The sequence below is a fragment of the Poecilia reticulata genome, linkage group LG13, assembly GCF_000633615.1.
Source record: "Poecilia reticulata strain Guanapo linkage group LG13, Guppy_female_1.0+MT, whole genome shotgun sequence".
NCBI lineage: Eukaryota > Metazoa > Chordata > Actinopteri > Cyprinodontiformes > Poeciliidae > Poecilia > Poecilia reticulata.
Genome location: NC_024343.1, coordinates 15415794 through 15435610, shown reverse-complemented (window position 1 = coordinate 15435610; position 19817 = coordinate 15415794). Strand labels below are relative to the sequence as shown.

At 39.2% G+C, this 19817-nt stretch overlaps 1 protein-coding gene across 1 annotated transcript in view; it reads left to right on the top strand.

Annotated features, from left to right (window-relative positions):
• The first annotated feature begins 8792 nt into the window (after nucleotides 1-8792).
• cbl (Cbl proto-oncogene, E3 ubiquitin protein ligase) overlaps nucleotides 8793-19817 on the top strand; it is a 42454-nt gene continuing 31429 nt past the window's right edge. Inside the window, exons 1-2 of the mRNA XM_008425645.2 lie at nucleotides 8793-9726; nucleotides 15780-16027. Coding sequence (XP_008423867.1) covers nucleotides 9580-9726; nucleotides 15780-16027 — 395 coding nt within the window. The 5' untranslated portion in view covers nucleotides 8793-9579. The remainder of the gene's footprint in view (nucleotides 9727-15779; nucleotides 16028-19817) is intronic.

The following is a 19817-nucleotide window of genomic DNA, read 5'->3' as shown; positions in this document are numbered from 1 at the left end:
TCTCTCTCTCTCTCTCTCTCTCAGTATGCATCATTTCCCAAAAAGCTGGCCAAAACGCTGCAGACAGCCATGTCAAATTGAAGGGTAAATAAAGCAGACAGCTTTTTACAGACATGAAGACGACTGAGTGCTAAGCATATCAATTTTTACTGAAAAAAAAAACTCTGTAAAGTTAATGCTAGAGACAATCTTTTGTAAAAAATAATAGTAATAATAATTCTTACAGCTTACATGTTGTTATGCTACAAACTTTAATACCATTGGAGACAAACACGACGCACTGCGTAGACAAGAGCTGCATGGTAAAGTACGGCGCCCTCGAGGGGACATGGGAGGGGGGGAAAAAATCCTTTTTGCTTTCCCTCGCAAAACTTTTGCGTCCCATCCGAAAACGTTTGCGTTCTCTCGCAATAATACCGATCAGTTCGTGCTGCATAATTGAATACTGTAAGTAAAGGACTTCACGAAATCTAAAATAAAAATCAGCAATTTATTTGTATTCAACCCCTTAACTCTTGTTACACCCGTGAAAAAAAACTCAGTGGCAAGTTTTTCCCTGGTCATGCATTCCTCCAGCAAGCACAGTGAAGTTTGTCTGAGTTGTTAAAAAAGATGAACTGAGCTTTGAAATGTGTAAGACAATCTTCTCCCATCAATTATCTTTACGAAGCTTTTTTTCCCCCCACAGTATTTCAATTGGGAGTAAATCACTTTTCAGTTTCCTCACCAGCAGGTGCGCATCCTGCTTACCTAGTTTTAATTACTCAGATGGCTGCAGTCAGTCCTTGTTTGTCCTCCAAACAAACAGAAACACACACACACACACACACACACACACACACACCGTCTGAGGACAGCGGTTCTTTGTGGTTTCCAAGGAAATAAAATATTGGTTTTCACATAAAGACCTCTTGAGTTAATGTTTTAATTGGTTGTTAGAGCACAGTCTTATCCTAATCCCTGTGTAAATGATTCATTACCCCACAGACCAGAGGGACCAACAGCACAGCTCTGGAGTCAAGAAAAAGAGGCACAAGTGGCAGCCATAGAAGTTAAATCTGTTCATCTCTCTTGCTGCAGGGAAGGGAAGTGTTATCAGTGCTGGGCAGCTAAATCATTTTTCCTGCATCTTTAACTCTAATTTTGCCTTTCCCTTGCTGTTTTCCTCTGTGTTGTGTATGCCACTTTAAATTTCTTCTAAAGTTTACAACACAAAGCTGTGTATAATTTTAAAACTCAAACTCAGCCAGACTGGATACAGTGTGTCCGTAAAAAAAAAAAGCAATTTTCAAGTTATGAAATAGATTCTCATTTAGATTTGGGTCCGGTCATGCTTCAGTCTGAACCCGTCCAGACTGAATGAACGCTCTCATGAGGGAATGGAGACCTCAGCTCTGCAGCCTCTGACAGGTTTTCCTCCAGGATGACTTTGCATTTAGATTCATTCATCTTCCCATCGACTCTGACCAGCTTCTCTATCCCTGCTGGGGGAAAAAAGCATTAGCACTTCATGAATCTGCTGCCACAAATAATAATTGTAGCGTTGAGACATTGTTTCATCACAAGCCGTCAGGCTGCTTCTCTGGTTAAAGTTCTCCATTTGTTGCCTGTAATGTCAGGTGGGATTTTAATGTATGAAGTTCTCCTACAGATTGATGAGGGTTCAACGTTTTATATCGGGTTTTTTTAACCTAACCCCACTTTAAATTTCTCAATAACTTTATTCATCACTTGCCAGGAGTGTTTCTTGGTTTTATGACGGTGATTATTCTCTAATGTTTCTAACAAACCTGACTAATTACATGACTTCTTAAGTTAATCTGTTTCTGAATTTTATTTGCTGGTCTTAAAGTGAAGGGAACTAAATTCAATGTTCTGATTTTTATTTCTAAAAACGATGAGCGTATTTGTCTATTACATAAACCCCCAATGAAATACTAGGTAGTTAGTAGATATGACATAACAAAATGTAAAAAAAAAAGGAAATAAGGCTACAAAAAAGGTGTATAAATACGTTTGCAAAGCTCCAAATTTAACACAACCAAGTCAACATTCTCCAGTCCAGTTTATTTCTACACAAATCAGACTCTAATATCCTGCATTTCCTGGCTTACAGAGTCGTCTGCTACATCTAGTGGACATTGTGATGCATTACAGCCAACCAGTGATTCACTTCTGAATCCAAACCTAGTAAAAAATGGCATTTGTTAATTCTGACAAGATAAACATATATATATACCATCTGTGTTGATGCTAGCTGAAGTACCTTACAGGTCTTTAGTTGATCATGTTCGTCCACCCGTCTCTTGATGCTGAATTAACTCTGCACACATTTTGTGTCCAGTGTGTCCAGGCCAGGCACTTTACGATTTGTCCTAATGTCCTCAAGGAAATGATCTTAGTCATTTGATCCAGATCAAGCTGTGTAGGCAAGATATGGTGGATTTAGTTTTATAGCTCTACTCATGTCCAAGAAAAGAAGTGCTTTATTGAAGCAAGGAAACTGTACGAAAAATATAATTAAGAAGAAATATTTGAGAGCAGTGAATAACTAAAAGCAGTTATTTGAGATTGAAAATTGAGACAAATATGATTCTGAAAACTGTTCAAATAGATGAAACGTTATTGAGGTTTTCATTGAAGATCGTTTTACCACATCTAATCTTAATTGTGATTTGTGTGTTGGTGTCAGCTAACACACAAACCTGCAGAATGTCAGCAAGTCTCTTTTGTACTTGTTTCATGTCATTATTTGCCTGTTTTGCTGTCTGGTTGTTTGTTGTTGTTGTTGTTTTTAAAAAAAAACGTTTTATTGCTTGAAGATCTTCACAGACAAACTACCATCATCCTAGAATATTTTTGTCCCCTCACATTATTGAAATGTCCAGTGACTACGGTATGTTAGGAAGACTCTTTCACTTGACGCTCAACATTTTTTGCATTGAGTCTGCATGTGCATGTGTGGGTTCTCTCGTGCTTCAGCTTCCTCCCATGCATGTTTCTATGCATGCATTTGTTGGGGGATTACCTTTTGTGTCTTTCAATGCAATGCCCTCCCTGCTATATCTAATGTCCTAAAAGAAAATCTGTTTTTGTTACAGTTAAAAACAAAAAAAAGCTTTTTACTGCAAATGTTTGTCAAATCCGACCTTTATTCTGAGCATATTTGTTTGGGAACCGGAGGAGAATCTACGTTAAGCAATAACTATTCGAACCCCCATTTTATTGCTTCCTGTATTCTCTTCTCCTTCTCCGTGGTAAAAAAAGTGGCTTGACACACAGCAGGTCTACTTTTCACAGAAATTCTCCAGAATAGGGAAGAGCCATGAAAATGCCGATCAAGTAAAGCAGATTTGTGTTGAAGTCAGCAAGTGGTGGCAAGATAATAACTCTTCACCAAATTTGACCCGACATGGCTTTTAAATCAACTTCATTACTAATTAAACTCAAAAACATAAAAAAAAAAACCCTTGCTTTGATGGGAAAACTGCTGTAAGCAGTAAAGTTTTCAGATTAGGTTTTTAAAGAGTCCCTTTCTGCACGTCGGAGGTTCTTGGGAAGTTGGTCGCCAAGCTAAGGAGGAGCAGAGACCTGAATGACTCGAGGGCTCTGGACCTGACAAGCAACTCTGAAATGTTTTTAAAAGCCAGGACCATCTAGTGCCTTATGGAGCTGTAATAAGATTTCAAAATCTATCCTTTTACAAACATGGAGCCAGTGCAGTGGCTGAAGCATTGATGTGATATCGCAAGCTATCCAGACTCTCCTGCAGAAATCATCAGGAAAATAGATACAAGCTGAGTTGTGGGTTTTTTTTTTTTTGGTCTAATCTGATCTTCCTTCCCCTTAAAGACCTTTATCCCCAATGAGTTTTACGATGGAGCTGATGTTAATTAGATTCAGTGTCTTACTGGAGAGGAAAGAATTGATTATAATTGCATATTAAAACCCTTTCTGTACAATCGCAGGCTGGACCCTCACGCACAGCTTTGGGCTGACCACTTACCTTTGAAACCCAGGAACATTTGCATGTCTGCACTTAACCACTCAGGACAACAATGACTCCACCTCCCACCCAATTACATTTTAATGAAAATTCCACTTTACATGAATATTGCTTGCCTAATCCATACTGACAGATTGGAATAATATTATATGGTTATGTTCATATTTTATATTTATTATAAACAGGATTATTTATAAGGGCATCTCTTTACAACATGATTTCCTTCTCTAGGTAAACTACAATTCTACACAATTAAATTATACAATTATTCTTCCTCTAAATAATATTTTTCTCCAAACCTCCTTCTTTTGACACTAAAGTCCTCTCACACTGGAGTTTGTTGTCTCATTCATAAAGTATATTACATATTCCTTGCTTTAAACCGGATCTTGTGGTTCTTTCTTACCAAAATGTTAATTTAAAAAGCTCAGTTAACAAACTTTCTATGAAGAATACCCGACCAGCTTTTAATGTCAGGTCTTAGTTGGATTCAATCTTATTTCTTTATAACATTCCTTTTCAGATAATCTGCCTCAGATACTTTTTAGGCATAGCCCTATTCTAATATTCTCGAGTGATTTGGTTGCATAAGTGTTTTAAACAAACATGTCCCATAACAACTTGCTAGATATCAAGAAGGGGATAAACCATATTTATTAAACTGTCACTGAATATTCTCCCATTTAAGGTCAAATAATCTAAACATCCCTAAATATGTTTGCCGCTAAAGTCACAAGCCTGCTGTTTAGACGAGCTTAGTCTCATTGCACTGCTGCTCGAGAGTCAGATGTTGGATCAACTTCACAAAATGTTAATCTAACAGCACACACGAGAAGAAATCCCAAACCACAGGACGCCACTGAGGAAAGCAGGAAGAGGGGATTGTTGTTCACAGATGTCTGACCGAACCCTCAGAGGGCTGTTACTGCTCTCCTCAAGTCCCTTTGTGTTCGTTTCTATTGGAAACCGTGTTTCAGCGCGCATATACAAAGCTATCAATCAGTTTCCATGTCATCCAGCTTCTGTTGGAAGTTTGCTTTGATGGCATCTTCCCCCTTGTTCCATCACATGTTATTAGTCAGAGCAATATAAATGCAGAGGATCACTTTTAAAATCCTCATGTGACATATTTCTTCTGTCTTGGCACTTTTGTTTGAAAGTGCTGATGCTTTTCGGCTTAGAACGACAACAACGATGGTGTCATCTGGAATATGTGACACTTAATTACCCTCATTGTTGTAGGTAAAACAGCAATCAGCTTATGTGCCAGGCTAATTAAGCTTTCTCTTGCTCAAAAAAACGGTCTTAACCTTGGCCATCATGAGTCTAGTCTGGGCTCAGAGGGATTGACATGTTGCTTGAGTTTTTAACGAGAAGATAAATTTTTTCTTCATGCTCTGAAGTATGCAGACATTTTGCTGTGCCTAGTTTGCTCTACTACTAGAGAAGCCCATTCCTACAGTATTAAGTCATTCTGTATAACTTAGACAAATACATACATTATGCATAAACATAAAACATTTTATGTTTTCCGGAGATAAACAATTACTAAAATATGTCTGTGTTGTCGTTTGGAAAAGGCAAACTACCGTATTTTTCAAACTGTAAGCCGCTACTTTTTTCCCACTTTTTGAACCATGCGGCTTACAGCCCAGTGCAGCTTTACTGTGGATTTTTCTTCAACCACCAGGGGGCTCTTTAGCAGGAAGTGAATCATTGGAAGTCCAAATTGGAAATCAAAGAAGAAAGCGCTAATTTTCATTTAGAACAAGCACATGCTAGCAGCAGGCATGACGGAGAAATTTCTTCAAACTCATATGATGCAGCTTTCAAGTTGAAGGTTATCGATCTGGCAGTACAGGAGGGAAATAGAGCCACTGCACGTAAACTCGCGTGAATGAAACCATGGTTCAGTGTTGGAGATGCCGAACCCATAAGGACGCAGCCCTCAGCTGGGGCATCATGGGAAACCGAGAGCTGCGGAGATACCAGCAACTTATAGCCTGGTGCGGCTTATACATGTACGTTTCCAGTTTTTTTTTATTATTATTGTAAATGCGGCTTATAGTGTGGTGCGCTGTAGTCTGAAAAATGAAAAATAGAGTAAATAACCAGAAATCTTGAAAAAAAAAATCTAAGGAATGCCTTTCAGAAGTTTTCATACTTTTTGAATTTTTTCAAATTTTGTCACATTACAAACACAATTGCCAGCATAAAGTATTGGGATTTTTGCACAATGTAGTCCATAAATGTGGAAAGGACGAAAACTGAGGCTTAATTTTCCACTCTTCACTAGGTTTGTTTGATGGCACTAAAAATGGGTATTTCTGATAATACATAGTGTGATGTACAGGCATGGCCAAAAGTTTTGAGAATGATTCAAATGTTAATATTTACAAAGTCTGCTGCTTCAGTTTTTTATAATGGAAATTTGCATATACTCCAGAATGTTATAAAGAGTGATCAGCTTAACAGCAATTAATTTCAAAGTCAATATTTGCCTAGAAAATTAACTTTATCCCCCAAAACACATTTCAACTTCATTGCAGCCCTGCCTTAAAAAGACCAGCTAGCTTCGTTTCAGTGATTGCTCCATTAACACAGGTGTGGGTGTTGATGAGGACAGGGCTGGAGATCAATCTGTCATGATTAAGTAAGAATGACACCACTGGACACTTTAAAAAGAGGCTGGTGCTTGGCATCATTGTTTCTCTTCTGTGAACCATGGTTATCKCTAAAGAAACACGTGCAGTCATCATTGCACTGCACAAAAATGGCCTAACGGGGAAGAGTATCGCAGCTAGAAAGATTGCACCTCAGTCAACAATCTATCGCATCATCAAGAACTTCAAGGRGAGAGGTTCCATTGTTGCCAAAAAGGCTTCAGGGCGCCCAAGAAAGACCAGCAAGCGCCAGGACCGTCTCTTAAAAGTGTTTCAGCTGCGGGATCGGGCTACCAGCAGYGCAGAGCTTGCTCAGGAATGGCAGCAGGCAGGTGTGAGTGCATCTGCACGCACTGTGAGGCAGAGACTCTTGGAGCAAGGCCTGGTCTCAAGGAGGGCAGCAAAGAAGCCACTTCTCTCCAGGAAAAACATCAGGAAAAGACTAATATTCTGCAAAAGGTACAGGGAGTGGACTGCTGAGGACTGGGGTAAAGTCATTTTCTCTGATGAATCCCCTTTCCGATTGTTTGGAACATCTGGAAAACGGCTTGTTGGGAGAAGACAAGGTGAGCGCTACCACCAATCTTATCTCATGCCAACTGTAAAGCATCCTGAAACCATTCATGTGTGGAGTTGCTTCTCAGCCAAGGGAGAATGCAGCCCCAAGGGAGGCTGCATTAACTCAGTCTAACTGTCAATAAAAGCTTTTGTTACTCATATGATTGCAATTGTATTTCTGTATGTGATGAAAACATCTGACATACGCACATGAAAACCAGAGGGCATCAGATCATGTGAAAATATAATATTTGTGTCATTCTCAAAACTTTTGGGCATGACTGTAGTATTAGCTAGACTTACTAGTTATGTCAATTTTAAATAAATTGAGCCAGGGCAGAGACGTGGACTTCCTGTATGGCATTTATATTGCACTCTTTGTCCTCAGGCTATGTCAAACTATGTAATAATAGTAATAAATATAGCTAATTATCTGTTGGTGGAACATCTCATAAAATGGCCTTTATAGAAGATGGGCAGATTGACAAGGAAAAAGCTGTTATAGAAAAAAAAAAACTCAGTAAGTTCCTGCTGCAGTTTGCCACAAAACATGTTGCCGAGAAGGCAAACACGTGGAAGGAGCTGCGCAAGTCAGCTGACACCAAAATAAATATTTTTAGTTACGTGCAAAATGTTGTGTGTGGTGAAAAAACACACACTGCACATTATTCTGAACACCCCATCCTCACATTGAAACATGACAGTGGCAGCATTGTTCTTCCATCCTTCCGCTTAACGGCATGGTGGGGGAAGCTGGTCAAAGTTAATGAGAAGGTTGATTGAGCTAAATACAGTGGCCTTGGAAGAACATTTCTCAGAAGTGCAAAGCTTCACCTTAAAGCAGTCCAACACTCCTGAACATACAGCCAAAGCTACAGTGAATACGTAGTCGTGTGTCTGAAAGCTACATAATACTTAATGATTAAAGTCAAACCTCCAGCTTTGTTTTTTATGAGGGAATAACATGACATGACACAAAGCTCAAAAAGGTTTATTTTCTGTAATACCCTTCCCTTTTAAAACCAGCATTGCAGAAGTTACCAGGGGAAAAAAATGAGCCACTATGTGCAAAGCTGGTAGAAACCAAAAAGACAGGTCGCTGTAATTGTGTGAAAGGTGGTTCTGCTAAAATATTGTTACGGGAAGGAGAAATACAAATAGGTGCCACTAATTTTTTAAGATTTGCATAGGTAAATAAACATAATCATGTAAAAATTTGATTCCACCCACTTTATAATGATGCGTTTTTTTTGTGTGAGTCTATTCACATACAATGCAGCTAACGAGAAAAAAATTTTCAAAAGGGTAGGAATACTTTTGGAACATCTCTCCTCTCATATTCACCTGACACCAGACAAAATTACCAACAGCAAAACTTCACGCCACAAAATTATTTTCCTGAAAATGTATTTGTGGTCTTTTCTCTCCATTGCACCAACAGCTTACGCCCTGGTTCTTTGAGGGATTCAGAGCTGCATTCAACAAATCCACAGCATTTCATGAATGCACTGTGCAGTCAGAGGCGCGCGCCCGGCAGCGTCCATTGATCGCGAACGCGCACAGAGAAGGCGTGGAAATAAAGGTAGGTGGGGGTGTAGCACGGAAGAGGTACATACAGGAAAGAAAAAAAAGAAATGGCTGCACATACACGTCACTGGGGGAAGCTGAACACACTGGGCAATGTTTAATTCGCACAATTATTTATTCACCCCTGTTCCCGTTTATGACCACGGAGCCATCACAGCTCGAAGTGCGACTTCCTCTTTGTGCTCGGTGTGAGGCGTATGTCGTCACCCTCACCGCCCGCAGGGGAGCGCTGACACTGTCACACCGCCGCTGAACTTCCCGTCAAGACGCGGCACGGGCGAAAAGAGCTGCTGTTGAGAGAAAAAGGGGAACGACAGCGGGACTTGTCAAGAAGAGAGGACACACTTAAGTCCTCAAGGCGTCTGGTCACAGAAAGGGTGCTATTGTCCTCCAGCCGATGGCGAGCAGAGGCGGTTCTGCTAATTAGCCTGCGTTGGTCCCTGCAGAAAGGGATAGAGCTGCTAGCTGCAACAGCAGGGTTTAAGGGGGCCGTTGTACACATTTCCTCCACAGTCTGGACATTTCTTCTGTGACTGGTCTTATTTCTAATGATGGGGTCCTTCAGCGGATAGTACCCTCCCACCCTTCCGTTTAACCCCACCGTCGCACCCTGGCTCGGATTCGCCCCTCGGGCGCTGTCCTCGCAGGGGGGTAACGGGTTCACCATCGCCCGGTAGAGCTAACTACAGGCGGCGGTTTGGTCTTCGTGACCCTTGGCCGCCTTGCCTCGTCTCTCTGCCCCTCTGTCCCTAACCGAGTCGGAACATGGCAGGGAACCTGAAGAAAGGTGGGGGGATCATCGGAATGATGAAGGATGCCTTCCAGCCACACCATCACCACCTCCACTCCCATCACCAGCCCGGGGCCGTCGACAAGAAAACTGTGGAGAAATGCTGGAAGCTGATGGACAAGGTTAGCAAACACAAACATCAACGAGCTTTGTTTACACGTTTGATGACTAAAAGCACTCTTGGCTAACTGTAGCTAACTAGCTAGCTAATCTTTGCAGCTAATGTTAGGTTAGCTAGTCAGCTGAGGGGACAGTGTTTATAGTATCTCACTTCAGCTATTTTTACCATCTAAACTCGTATGTGTTTATTGTTTCGCTAACGAACACTAACATTAAAACAGAGAGGCCAGTAAAACAACTTGAGTTTGATACTGGCCTCCGGACATGGCAAAACAGATCTGCTCCCAACATCAGTCAAAAGTCTGAGCTAACTGTGGTAGCGCCGTCATCTGTTCCACAGTGTTCAAATATTAAACTTTTTTTTTTTTTAATGGTTACGGGATCCGTTTAAAACCTATCATTCAGAAACCCGGATAGTGTAGCATTTACAAGTCTGTGTTACTTCCCTTTTGAAAACTGCACATTCAGCCAGCTGCCTGTCAGTCGTCGAAAAAGTGCAATAAATCGTAAGGAAACATGAAATGTGTCTTTTATAACTAGAGCATTTGAGCTCTTTCTTTTACGAGGAAGACTCATCTCACAACTTGCTTCTCGGAAAATAGTCAGAAGCAGTTCGACCCCCAGTTTCCTGTGAGATTCAAGCAGCTTTTTTGAGTTTCTTGTTCTTCCTTTTTGATACCTCGGCTGTTAGCTGTGGAGTTAAGAGGCCACTACCCAACCTAAGTTTTCCGCTTAATTTTATTCCAGCGACTTTTATTAGTTGGCGCCGTGCAGGTCAACATATTTCAAACCTCTACCAACTGTTTATGGGCAGCACTAGCGAGATGAAAACGACATTCAACATTTTGAAATTACTACAGGAACTAAACTCTTCCTGCTCCTACAGGTTGTTTAAAAAGCAGCTGCAGTATGGCTATGTATATTAACATGCATCAGCATGCATCAATAGCTAAGGAAATATGTTAGAGCTTCCCTTTAAAACTTTCTCTGAGTTACCTTTTATCAAAAGTGTTACAGCAGTGACTTCACGTTTTTCACTAGCAGCAATTCATTGTATCTCAGTTTTTAAACTGAGTTTTGTAACAATTTAATTGCCTTTATTTAAAACCCAAAAGCAACCAACTTCTTGCTAACTTGTTGATGCTAAGATAATATATTGGACATCCCAGTGTCCATAATTTTATCTTTTAGCTTGTCTTTGTTTTTCACACAGAGACGAACAATTAAACCCCTGCTACGTTCAAAAGCAGTTTTTAAATACCTATTGTGTTAAATGTAACACTTTTTTTGGCATTAATTAGTCATTAGTACAGCCTGCAGTTACTTGTTAACATTGCATGCCATTTGTACATCATGGTCTTAAAACTACAGCTATCAGAGTCCTTACTTTAATAAGGACTCTGATGGACTGGCGATGTGCCCAGGGTGGCATAGCCTCAGGGTGCCTCTGCAAGGATAAGCATCAATGATGAATGTTGTCTAAATACGAGTGATCGCATTTAAAGGACTTTAATAATAGCATTAATATATTCATAATGTGTATTTAGTAGCATGTATCTGTTATTTTGATGCAAAGAAATATTGAATCTGAAACTTACATTTGTATTGAATAATCCAAGACAGAGCAATACTTTAAAGTGGCAAATATGAACACCAGGAAACATGGCAGTGTTGGCGAGCTGCTGTTGATAATGAATGTCATATATTATTGTAAAAGTATGTGATTATATTGGCTACTTATTAGCTAACAGACCATTGACACCATGTTGGCAAACAGTAGCCAACACTGTCTGCTAACTGCAGCTTTTATAGTATCGTTAGCTAAAATGCTACAATTTGCTTGTCAAATATTATCTAATATGCAGAAGTTGGTAATATATTAAAGGAAGGTAATGCATCCATGAATGGCATTGCTTTAGTTCTCACACCGTTGCAGTTGGTGATTTTGTGACGCTGACGTTTCAATAAAAGCACTCTGAATTTTAGGAACGGACGGAAAGTTTTACACGTTTTGAAACAGTAACAGCTTTTTAAACCTTGGTGATGTTAGCTGGCTCAGGACGGTTGTGCACATTAGCTGTTCTTGATCTATTCAGATGTTTTTAAATCAAATTTCTGTGCATAAACCTGCATATTTTTAAATTAATCTGCGGTTCTTTTACTGAAGAAAAAAAATTATGATAATTTTTAAATAGAAAGAGGTAGAAGTGATATTTGCACACTGAATTAGATCAGCATAAAATTAATTTTCTTATTTAATTTAATATTTTCCTTGGATTGTGTAATTTAAATCTTTATTTCTCTATTAGCCAAAAACTAACACATTTTTTGTCCATCAGTCTAACTAAAAATAATCCAGTGCACTTCTGTAAAAATTTATTTTGTGTATTTTTTATGCTTTGTGCAACTGTGGTACTCACCATTTGTTCTGCTTTGTGCCGTAGTTAAAATATAATTTTTGTAACCTTGCAAAATAAAATTTAAATTGAGTTTTAAACATTCACATACACGGTGATGTACTTTAGGCCAGGTAATCATTATTCTCATTCTCATCATTATCATTATTGTAAAGGTCGTTCTACCAGCTGTACAAGAAGATTTTAGTTTGCTCATAGGACACGGTGTCCAGTCGTACTTAGTAAATATGTTTTACAGAGAATCAGTCTGGAATGCAGGTTAATTTTAATTTTTCAACAAATCAGCAGTGTATGCCTAAAAGGTTAAGCACCAAATTTACTTGCTTTCTTTATTTGCCACAACAAGTATTATAAGATTGTTGTCGGTCTTTTATTTTATGCCACCAATATTAACTTAAGCAAATAATGAATGCACTTGCTTAACAGAAGAAAAAAAAAAAACAGCCACATGACTATATTAGACAAGGAAAAATACAAAGTTAGGGGAAACAATTTTATCTTTTCTGTTTTAGCTCTCGTTTCTCAAAGAAGCCTGATACTTCCTACAGGCTACCTTCACTTATTATGAACCTACCATGTCAGCGCCAGGTGTGAAGCTGTCTTTGAAGGGGTTAAACAGAGGGAAGTGGTGTAGAAGTGGAGTGCATTTTGCTGAGAGGCAGTCGAGCAGGAGCTTTAATAAACGCTGACATATAAGGGCCCCCAGATGTTGCGGCATCAAACGTGCAGGCATGCAATATCGCGTGTTTGACTGAGTGTTCAGTGCAAGTCTGGCAGGTGTTGATGATGATAGTGGTGTAAACCTTATCTCTGGTTAGACGTAACAAGTGTCTGACATAAAGAAAAGATGAAAAAAAAGAATATTGTTGATCGTGTTGAATCCTGGATTAGACTGAAACATATTTGTACTAAAAGTTTAAAGTTAAAATGTCTAAAGGCTCTAAATCTAGAGGGAGAGAAACATATCCCATAATGCAAATCATGTATTTATTATTCCGGTTAAATGTTGTCAGTTTTCCTTGTCGCAATGCCTAACCGACGGTGTCTTCTGATTAATACTCTGCAGTTGTGTGGTGGATACATTTCTCGTTCTCTCGTTAAAGTTCACGACTGCAACACGACTTCCTACGTCAGACTTTCTCCCATAAGCACATAATAAGCATCTGTCTTGCTTTTCTCGGTTTCGAGATTAAAAATGTCTTCAAATGAAGGACATACTAAGTTGGGAAGCTGTGCTGGAACTAATGATTATTTGATTATGTAATATTTTCCTGTTTACTTCTGGAGACGGTTAATCATCTGGTTTCCTCATGGCACGACTGAAGCCGTTTCGGTTGCTCTTCAGAGGGCTGTCGGTTCAGTCGGTCAGCTATAAATTGATTCAAGGTTCTTCGAGCTCAAGTGCAAACTTTAACTCTGTCAGTTTTATTTGTGGCTTGAACTGTGAAGTCATGAGTGGTTTAGAAAAAAATAGAACAATATAGATACGGCACGATAATTATAAAAACGATACATAGCATTTTTTAAAAAGACTATTCTCTAAAGTAACACTTAATGTTCAGTGTGTTCTAAATTATACTGCGTTGCTTGTTTTTTATTTTGTTTTTTTTATTATTGCTCTGGTGGGTTATTAATGTGTCATACAGCTGAAGTAAATAGCTCTCTACTGACACTTTTTCTCACATCTTCTTATTGAGACGTTAAACTGGGGGTGTGGCTTGACAGAAAAATGTTAGTGGTTTTGAAACGAACTTCTTAATACTTTAAGTACAAATAATTGAGCCAAAATCAAATCTTTAATAAACTTATAAATCACTCAACATTGTCTGAGGTTTGTTTTTTTTTTTTTTTTTTTTCCCTCCGTAATGGAAAACTGTTGACTCTCATAAAAGGCAAGGCGATTCATAACAGCCATTTTCAAGATGTGTACCTGCCGTATTTCTTTCCTGCCCTCCTACATGATCAGCACACAATCATCTGGCCTGATTTGAAGAAGAAAAAAAAGCCATGATGGCTGATGGCTGCCAATCCAGCTCTGATTCGGGCTCCGATCTGTGAATGAAATCTTATTTCTTTGCATGTTTTTGCAGCTAAACAAACGGGGTTGTGTACGCGTTGGCTGCAGTCGTGTTGTTACCGGGCTTCATGACAAAGTGTTCCAGGCTTTACGCCAGTATCATTCTAGTTTGTTTTTTTTCTTTTTTTTTGTTATGGTTAACAAAGTGACTCAGTTACTGTGAGATCGGCGATGAAAGGTTGAACATTACTGAAGATCAGGCGTGTTTCAGTGAACTTGAGTCCATCTGGTCGTGACTACAGATATTTTGAACTTCAAATAAATCATTTACAAAAGCAATCTACCAGGAGTTTATTTTTGTTCGTTTATAGTTTTTGCTGGGGAGGCGGTAGTAGTAGCCATGAAGCACATATTTCCAGCACTTGAGCTCTTCAGATTTGCATGATAATCACGTTCAAATATGAAGCAAGGAGAATGGGTGTTTTGTGTAATTTATTTATTATTTTTTGAAGGCAGAAGTGGCAGAGGATCCTCAGATTGAAATGTGGAAGTATAAACACATGAATAGCCTTTCCAAACATGCAGGAGGACACACATGGGAGGGAGAGGGTCTCTCACAATGACTGCAGAGGCACGATCGGCGTATAAAAAGCTCAAGCATTCTTGATTAGAACAAAGTGGTGGAAAAACAAGAGGATTGTGGATGTGTTTCGGGGGGGGAAAGACGGTCTACAATAGTTTGTATTAATATAACTTTAAACTTTTTTACATTACGAATCACAAACGTCAATGCATTTCATTGAAATTTTATGTGTAAAGTAGTTAATTGTGAAAATGAAAGAAAATGGTATGTGATTTTAACTAATCTCTGCCAGCTACATAGAGACTGATTGTCTTTTTTTTTTATCTATTCTTGTTTGCAGTCAACTTGAGCTCAGTCAGTGATCGGAGCGCATCTCTTAACATCAGTTTTCAAGTTTTGTCTCAGACTCTCAGTTGGGTTTGGTTTTGACTGGGCTACTCTAATATGGTTTGACGTAAACCGTGTTCCAGCAGGATCGTCGTCCCGCTGGAAGGTGTGGCTGGACGTCAGTCTCCTTGCGGCCGTCTGTCAACGGGGCTGTTGAACGCTTTGGCAGGACTCTGTACATGGATGCACTCAGCCTTTGTTTTGGGCTGGTACATTTTTATGAAGGAAGTGCAGCGCTTGTAAAATAATTAATGCCATACAGTGAGGGTCTGAATGTTCAGTGTATTACATAATGCATAGGTTGCTGGTTTCTAAAAGGCCCGGGCTTTTAGGGACCTTTCTCTCAGTCTTTGTTGGCATGTTCTGTTCTGCATGGCTCCTATTTGGCTTCCCTGGAAACATCTTAAGTGGTTTAATCCCTCAAAGAGCCATACTATTAAAAATGGGTTTTTAATCATTTATAAACTGCAATTTTGATGTACAGCCTAAAAATACATGGCGACAGTCCTCTAATCTGTCCTTCCACATTTTTCTCCTCGCATCCTTTTTCGCTAACCTTTCTCTTTTGTGCTTTTTCTTTCACGTAAAGCCGGTTTCTTATCTCCTAACCGTGTCTCTGTTCTCCCCCTCACATCCTCCCTTTTTCTGCAGGTGGTGCGGCTGTGCCAAAACCCCAAACTGGCTCTGAAGAACAGCCCCCCTTACATCCTCGACCTGCTGCCAGACACCTACCAGCACCTGCGCACCATCCTGTCTCGCTACGAGGGCAAGATGGAGACTCTGGGAGACAACGAGTACTTCCGGGTCTTCATGGAGAACCTGACCAAGAAGACCAAGCAGACCATCAGCTTGTTCAAGGAAGGCAAGGAGCGCATGTACGAGGAGAATTCGCAGCCCAGGTCTGTGAAACGATCCAAAAGTCTTCCTCCCTGTTTGTGTCTTTACTTTATGCTGCCGTGGCAGTACGTTCTGTTAATTAACCCGTCTGAAATGAGTAAATTGGATGTGCGATGGAGTTTGTGCTTCATTCAGAATCATTTTGAGAACAATGGCAGCCATACTCACCCCCTGGGGGTAGTTGTAGTTCAAGACGTATCAAAACAAGAGAAGAGAGATGTTGTGGTTTGAGAATGCTAGGGTGTGTGGTTAGAAGGGTGCTCATTCTACAGCTGCCTGCTGTCACTTTGTTTTTGAGCCTTTCTATCGTTGCCATCTATTCGCTACGTTCTTTAGCTGCTACAGTTGTTAGCTCTTTGATATTCTTAGCAGCTTGAAACAAAAGCTCGCTTCTCGCACTAAAAAGAAGTGGTTATTCTTTTTTTTTTTAAAAAAAGACTGAATGTTGAAATAGGTAGACTGAACCACAGATAGCAGAAGTAGTTCAAAGTAAGAACAATGAAATTCAACGCTGATGAATTTTAAGTGTGTGCTGCACCTTTTTAGAGTAATTTCCATAAATTTTAAAATGTAGTTTTGACCAACTTCATACTGTGAGATGCAGAGTCACAGAATAAATGCTGTAACAGCTTAGAAAACTTTCAGTAACTTTACTGATGAGAATTTTTGGGTGCGTCGGTTCTAAAAAACGGAACAAGGTGACGCAATTATGATTATTATTAAGCAAAAAAATGTTTTTTAGTGCCAGTCAGGACAGTAGATATAGACCTCAGAGAAGATTTTCTTCGTAGGCAAATATACGGGAACGTCCATCCCGGTGAAGAGGTGTATAAATAATTAAAGAAAAATGTTACTGTCAGCGCACTAGGTCTACAATATCACATTGACGTAGAAATGGTTGGAAGTTACAATTCTTGCAATATTTGCTAAAAGATCTTAAGAGAAACTCAATCATAGCCAGCCTTCAAACAATATATTGACAGTCTGTGGATGTTCAGAAATGGACTTGATGAGAATTTATTGACAGTGAAGCTAAAATTCACAGAAGGTTTTTGGGGTGTCTGGTGTCATTTAACTGGCATTGTTGCAATAAATATGACTGATTGTTTCCCTAATAATCCTGGATGCTTTGCAGACTTTGTGATCGAGGGGACATGACTTTTTGCTTCAGGATTGTGAGGTCTTGGGACTCATTGTCATTGTAGTAAAATAACCTCTATAGGCATTGTAGAGCCATATTTCTCAGAGGCTTAGTTGCTGTGGATGTAGATATCTGCATATTTAGACGAGTATTTTTATTTATCTACTTTTTAAAATATTTGACGTTCAATTCTTTTGTTATCCTCATTTTATAGAGTGGCTAAGGTAAATTGCTTTCTGTTTCTGACCATATTTGTACTGCAGAGGATAATCATTTATTATGAATTAAACATTATTCTATGATAAAATAAATTTACAAGAAAAAAGTTGGCAATATGATAGGAATCTTTGGTCTGCCAATTCATGTAGCATAATTGTTGATAAATTAATAATTTTTTAATGTGGTGCTTTTTTTAATTAATCTGAACTTTTGGAGAGCGATGACTTTATCTTTGGTTGAACTGGATGTCAGATTTGCAAAAATACTTTAATCTGTAGGTGAAAAAGCTGAAGTTGTTTTGATCAGTTTGACGTAGCAAAATCCTGTTTTACTTTTTGTCTAGACAGGCAACGAGGGGGAATGAACGGTCTGAAATTGTGTTAATATTTTTAAACGTAACATAATTAGTCTGAATAGGTGTGGCATTTTGTTCTACGACTGAATAGTCTGTTTCGTGTATTTATAAATGTAGGTAACAGTTTTATCTGTCATTTGCTAAGAGATACATCCTCATCTGGTTTCACAGTTCCTCAGTAAACAGTTTTTTTCTCAGCTGCCATGACCATAATCCTGCAGACAAAACCCCACAAAGGCAACCAAAGAGAAGAGGAAGTTTCAATTTTAGGCCCTTCTGTTTTGAACACAGATAAAGTTGCTTGCTACCATTTTAAGTACTTGTCAGTGTGAAATTAATTTCCATTCTCACTCCACTGCAATGAGAGACTGAGCAGAAAGAAATTACTGCTGAAAAGCAGAGGAAATGCGCTCGTATACACACTCACCAGGCATTGCACACAAAGGTGACTATTGTTTGAATTGAGAAGGCTGTAGCCGTGACACTAACCAATGGGCATCAGCCCACTTAAGTTATGTTGGATGCCGGGGAGATACTAGTGTGTGTGTTTAGGCTGCAGCAGGGTTTACATGTGGCTTAGACTCAGAAGTCCAACAGGAACGATTATTTCTGCAGTTACCACTGGTGTTTTTTTTTTTTTTTTCAGTCAGCTTAAGAGGAAGTTTGAAAGACTTTTTTGATGATTATTAACAGAATTAACCAAGTCCTCACAGAGCTTTGGATACACAGTCTTGATTGTTTTTACATATTTAAACATAGGAATAATCTGGTGTTCATCAGGTTGTTAATAATTTTAAGACATTGCTAGTGTGGTAAATCACCAGAAATGGCCTTAGCAAATCATTACTAGATACAATTCTGTTATTGTACAGTGAAAGATTTTATTTATATATAATATATATATATTAGAGGTGTGCYGATCGATCGGTCACCGATCATAATCGGACCGATTTTTGTGAAAAAGTGCATGATCGGTGATCGGCGATCATTGGTTCTTGTTGCCGTTACCGATCACCTGCATCTCATTTCGCAGCCTGCCTGTGCAGCTGGTCTCCTCTTTCCTTCACACTGCGCAAACGCGCAGCAACAAATCCTAAGCGATGTGGAACTATAACGCACTGAGTGAATGGGGAAGTTTGCGTGTTGCGGCGGAAAATTGAAGCACGTGGGGTGAAGCACGTAAAAATGCATCAACACAGCGAATCTAATACGACATGAAAACAATGTCATACTTGATGGAGTTTGGCTACATTGAGGCTCACTGCAGTAAAAAACATGTATGGAGGATCAGATAACAGGTAAAGCAGCGCACAGCTACAAACACTCACCCGGATTAGCATGATGGTCAGAAAGCTAAACAAATAACCCGCAAAATGATTTAAGTCTTCGAGCTGCGATGTAAGACGCTGGTTCTGTTCTCGCTGTTGAACTGCTGCTACGCGCTACAGGTAGTAATATTTCACAGACGGAGCGCTGCTTCTTCCTGGTAGTGACTCTCACACCGAACCTCTGCTTAAAGCTGCATTATCTAACCTAAAAAAATACATTTTACATACGTATTAAAACTTTCGCTGTCCTAACATGAGACAGATAATCTCTAAAAAAAAAAAAAATTGATCTCCTCCCTGCTCTGCATAATTACTCCGCTCAGCCAGAAACAGCCACTCAGAACTAGCAGTAATCAGCTAGCCGCCATGCTATCAGGAAGTTYTCATTCAGTAACTCAKGATTGTTTATTGTAATGGAACCTGTATTTGCCTTTGAATGTTAAGTTTTATACTTGAATTTTTTTGGCAATGTTGAGAGGTTTTATTTTGGCTCTTGCATTATTTAGCCTCTTCAGAGCCTTCATATGTTATCAGTCTGTTAAAGATAGTATTACTGATAGCAGTACAATTTGCAGAATGCCTGTTTTGTTTAGTTTTCTTCTTGGAAAAAGTTATTAAAAAGTTTTTGTCTAAATTAAGGTGAATTCATGGTTCCTTTTTCCACATAATGTAACCGGTAGTGTTTATGATAAAAAAAAATTATGTGATCAGTATCGGCGATCAGCCCTCAGGGGGTGATTGGTATCTGT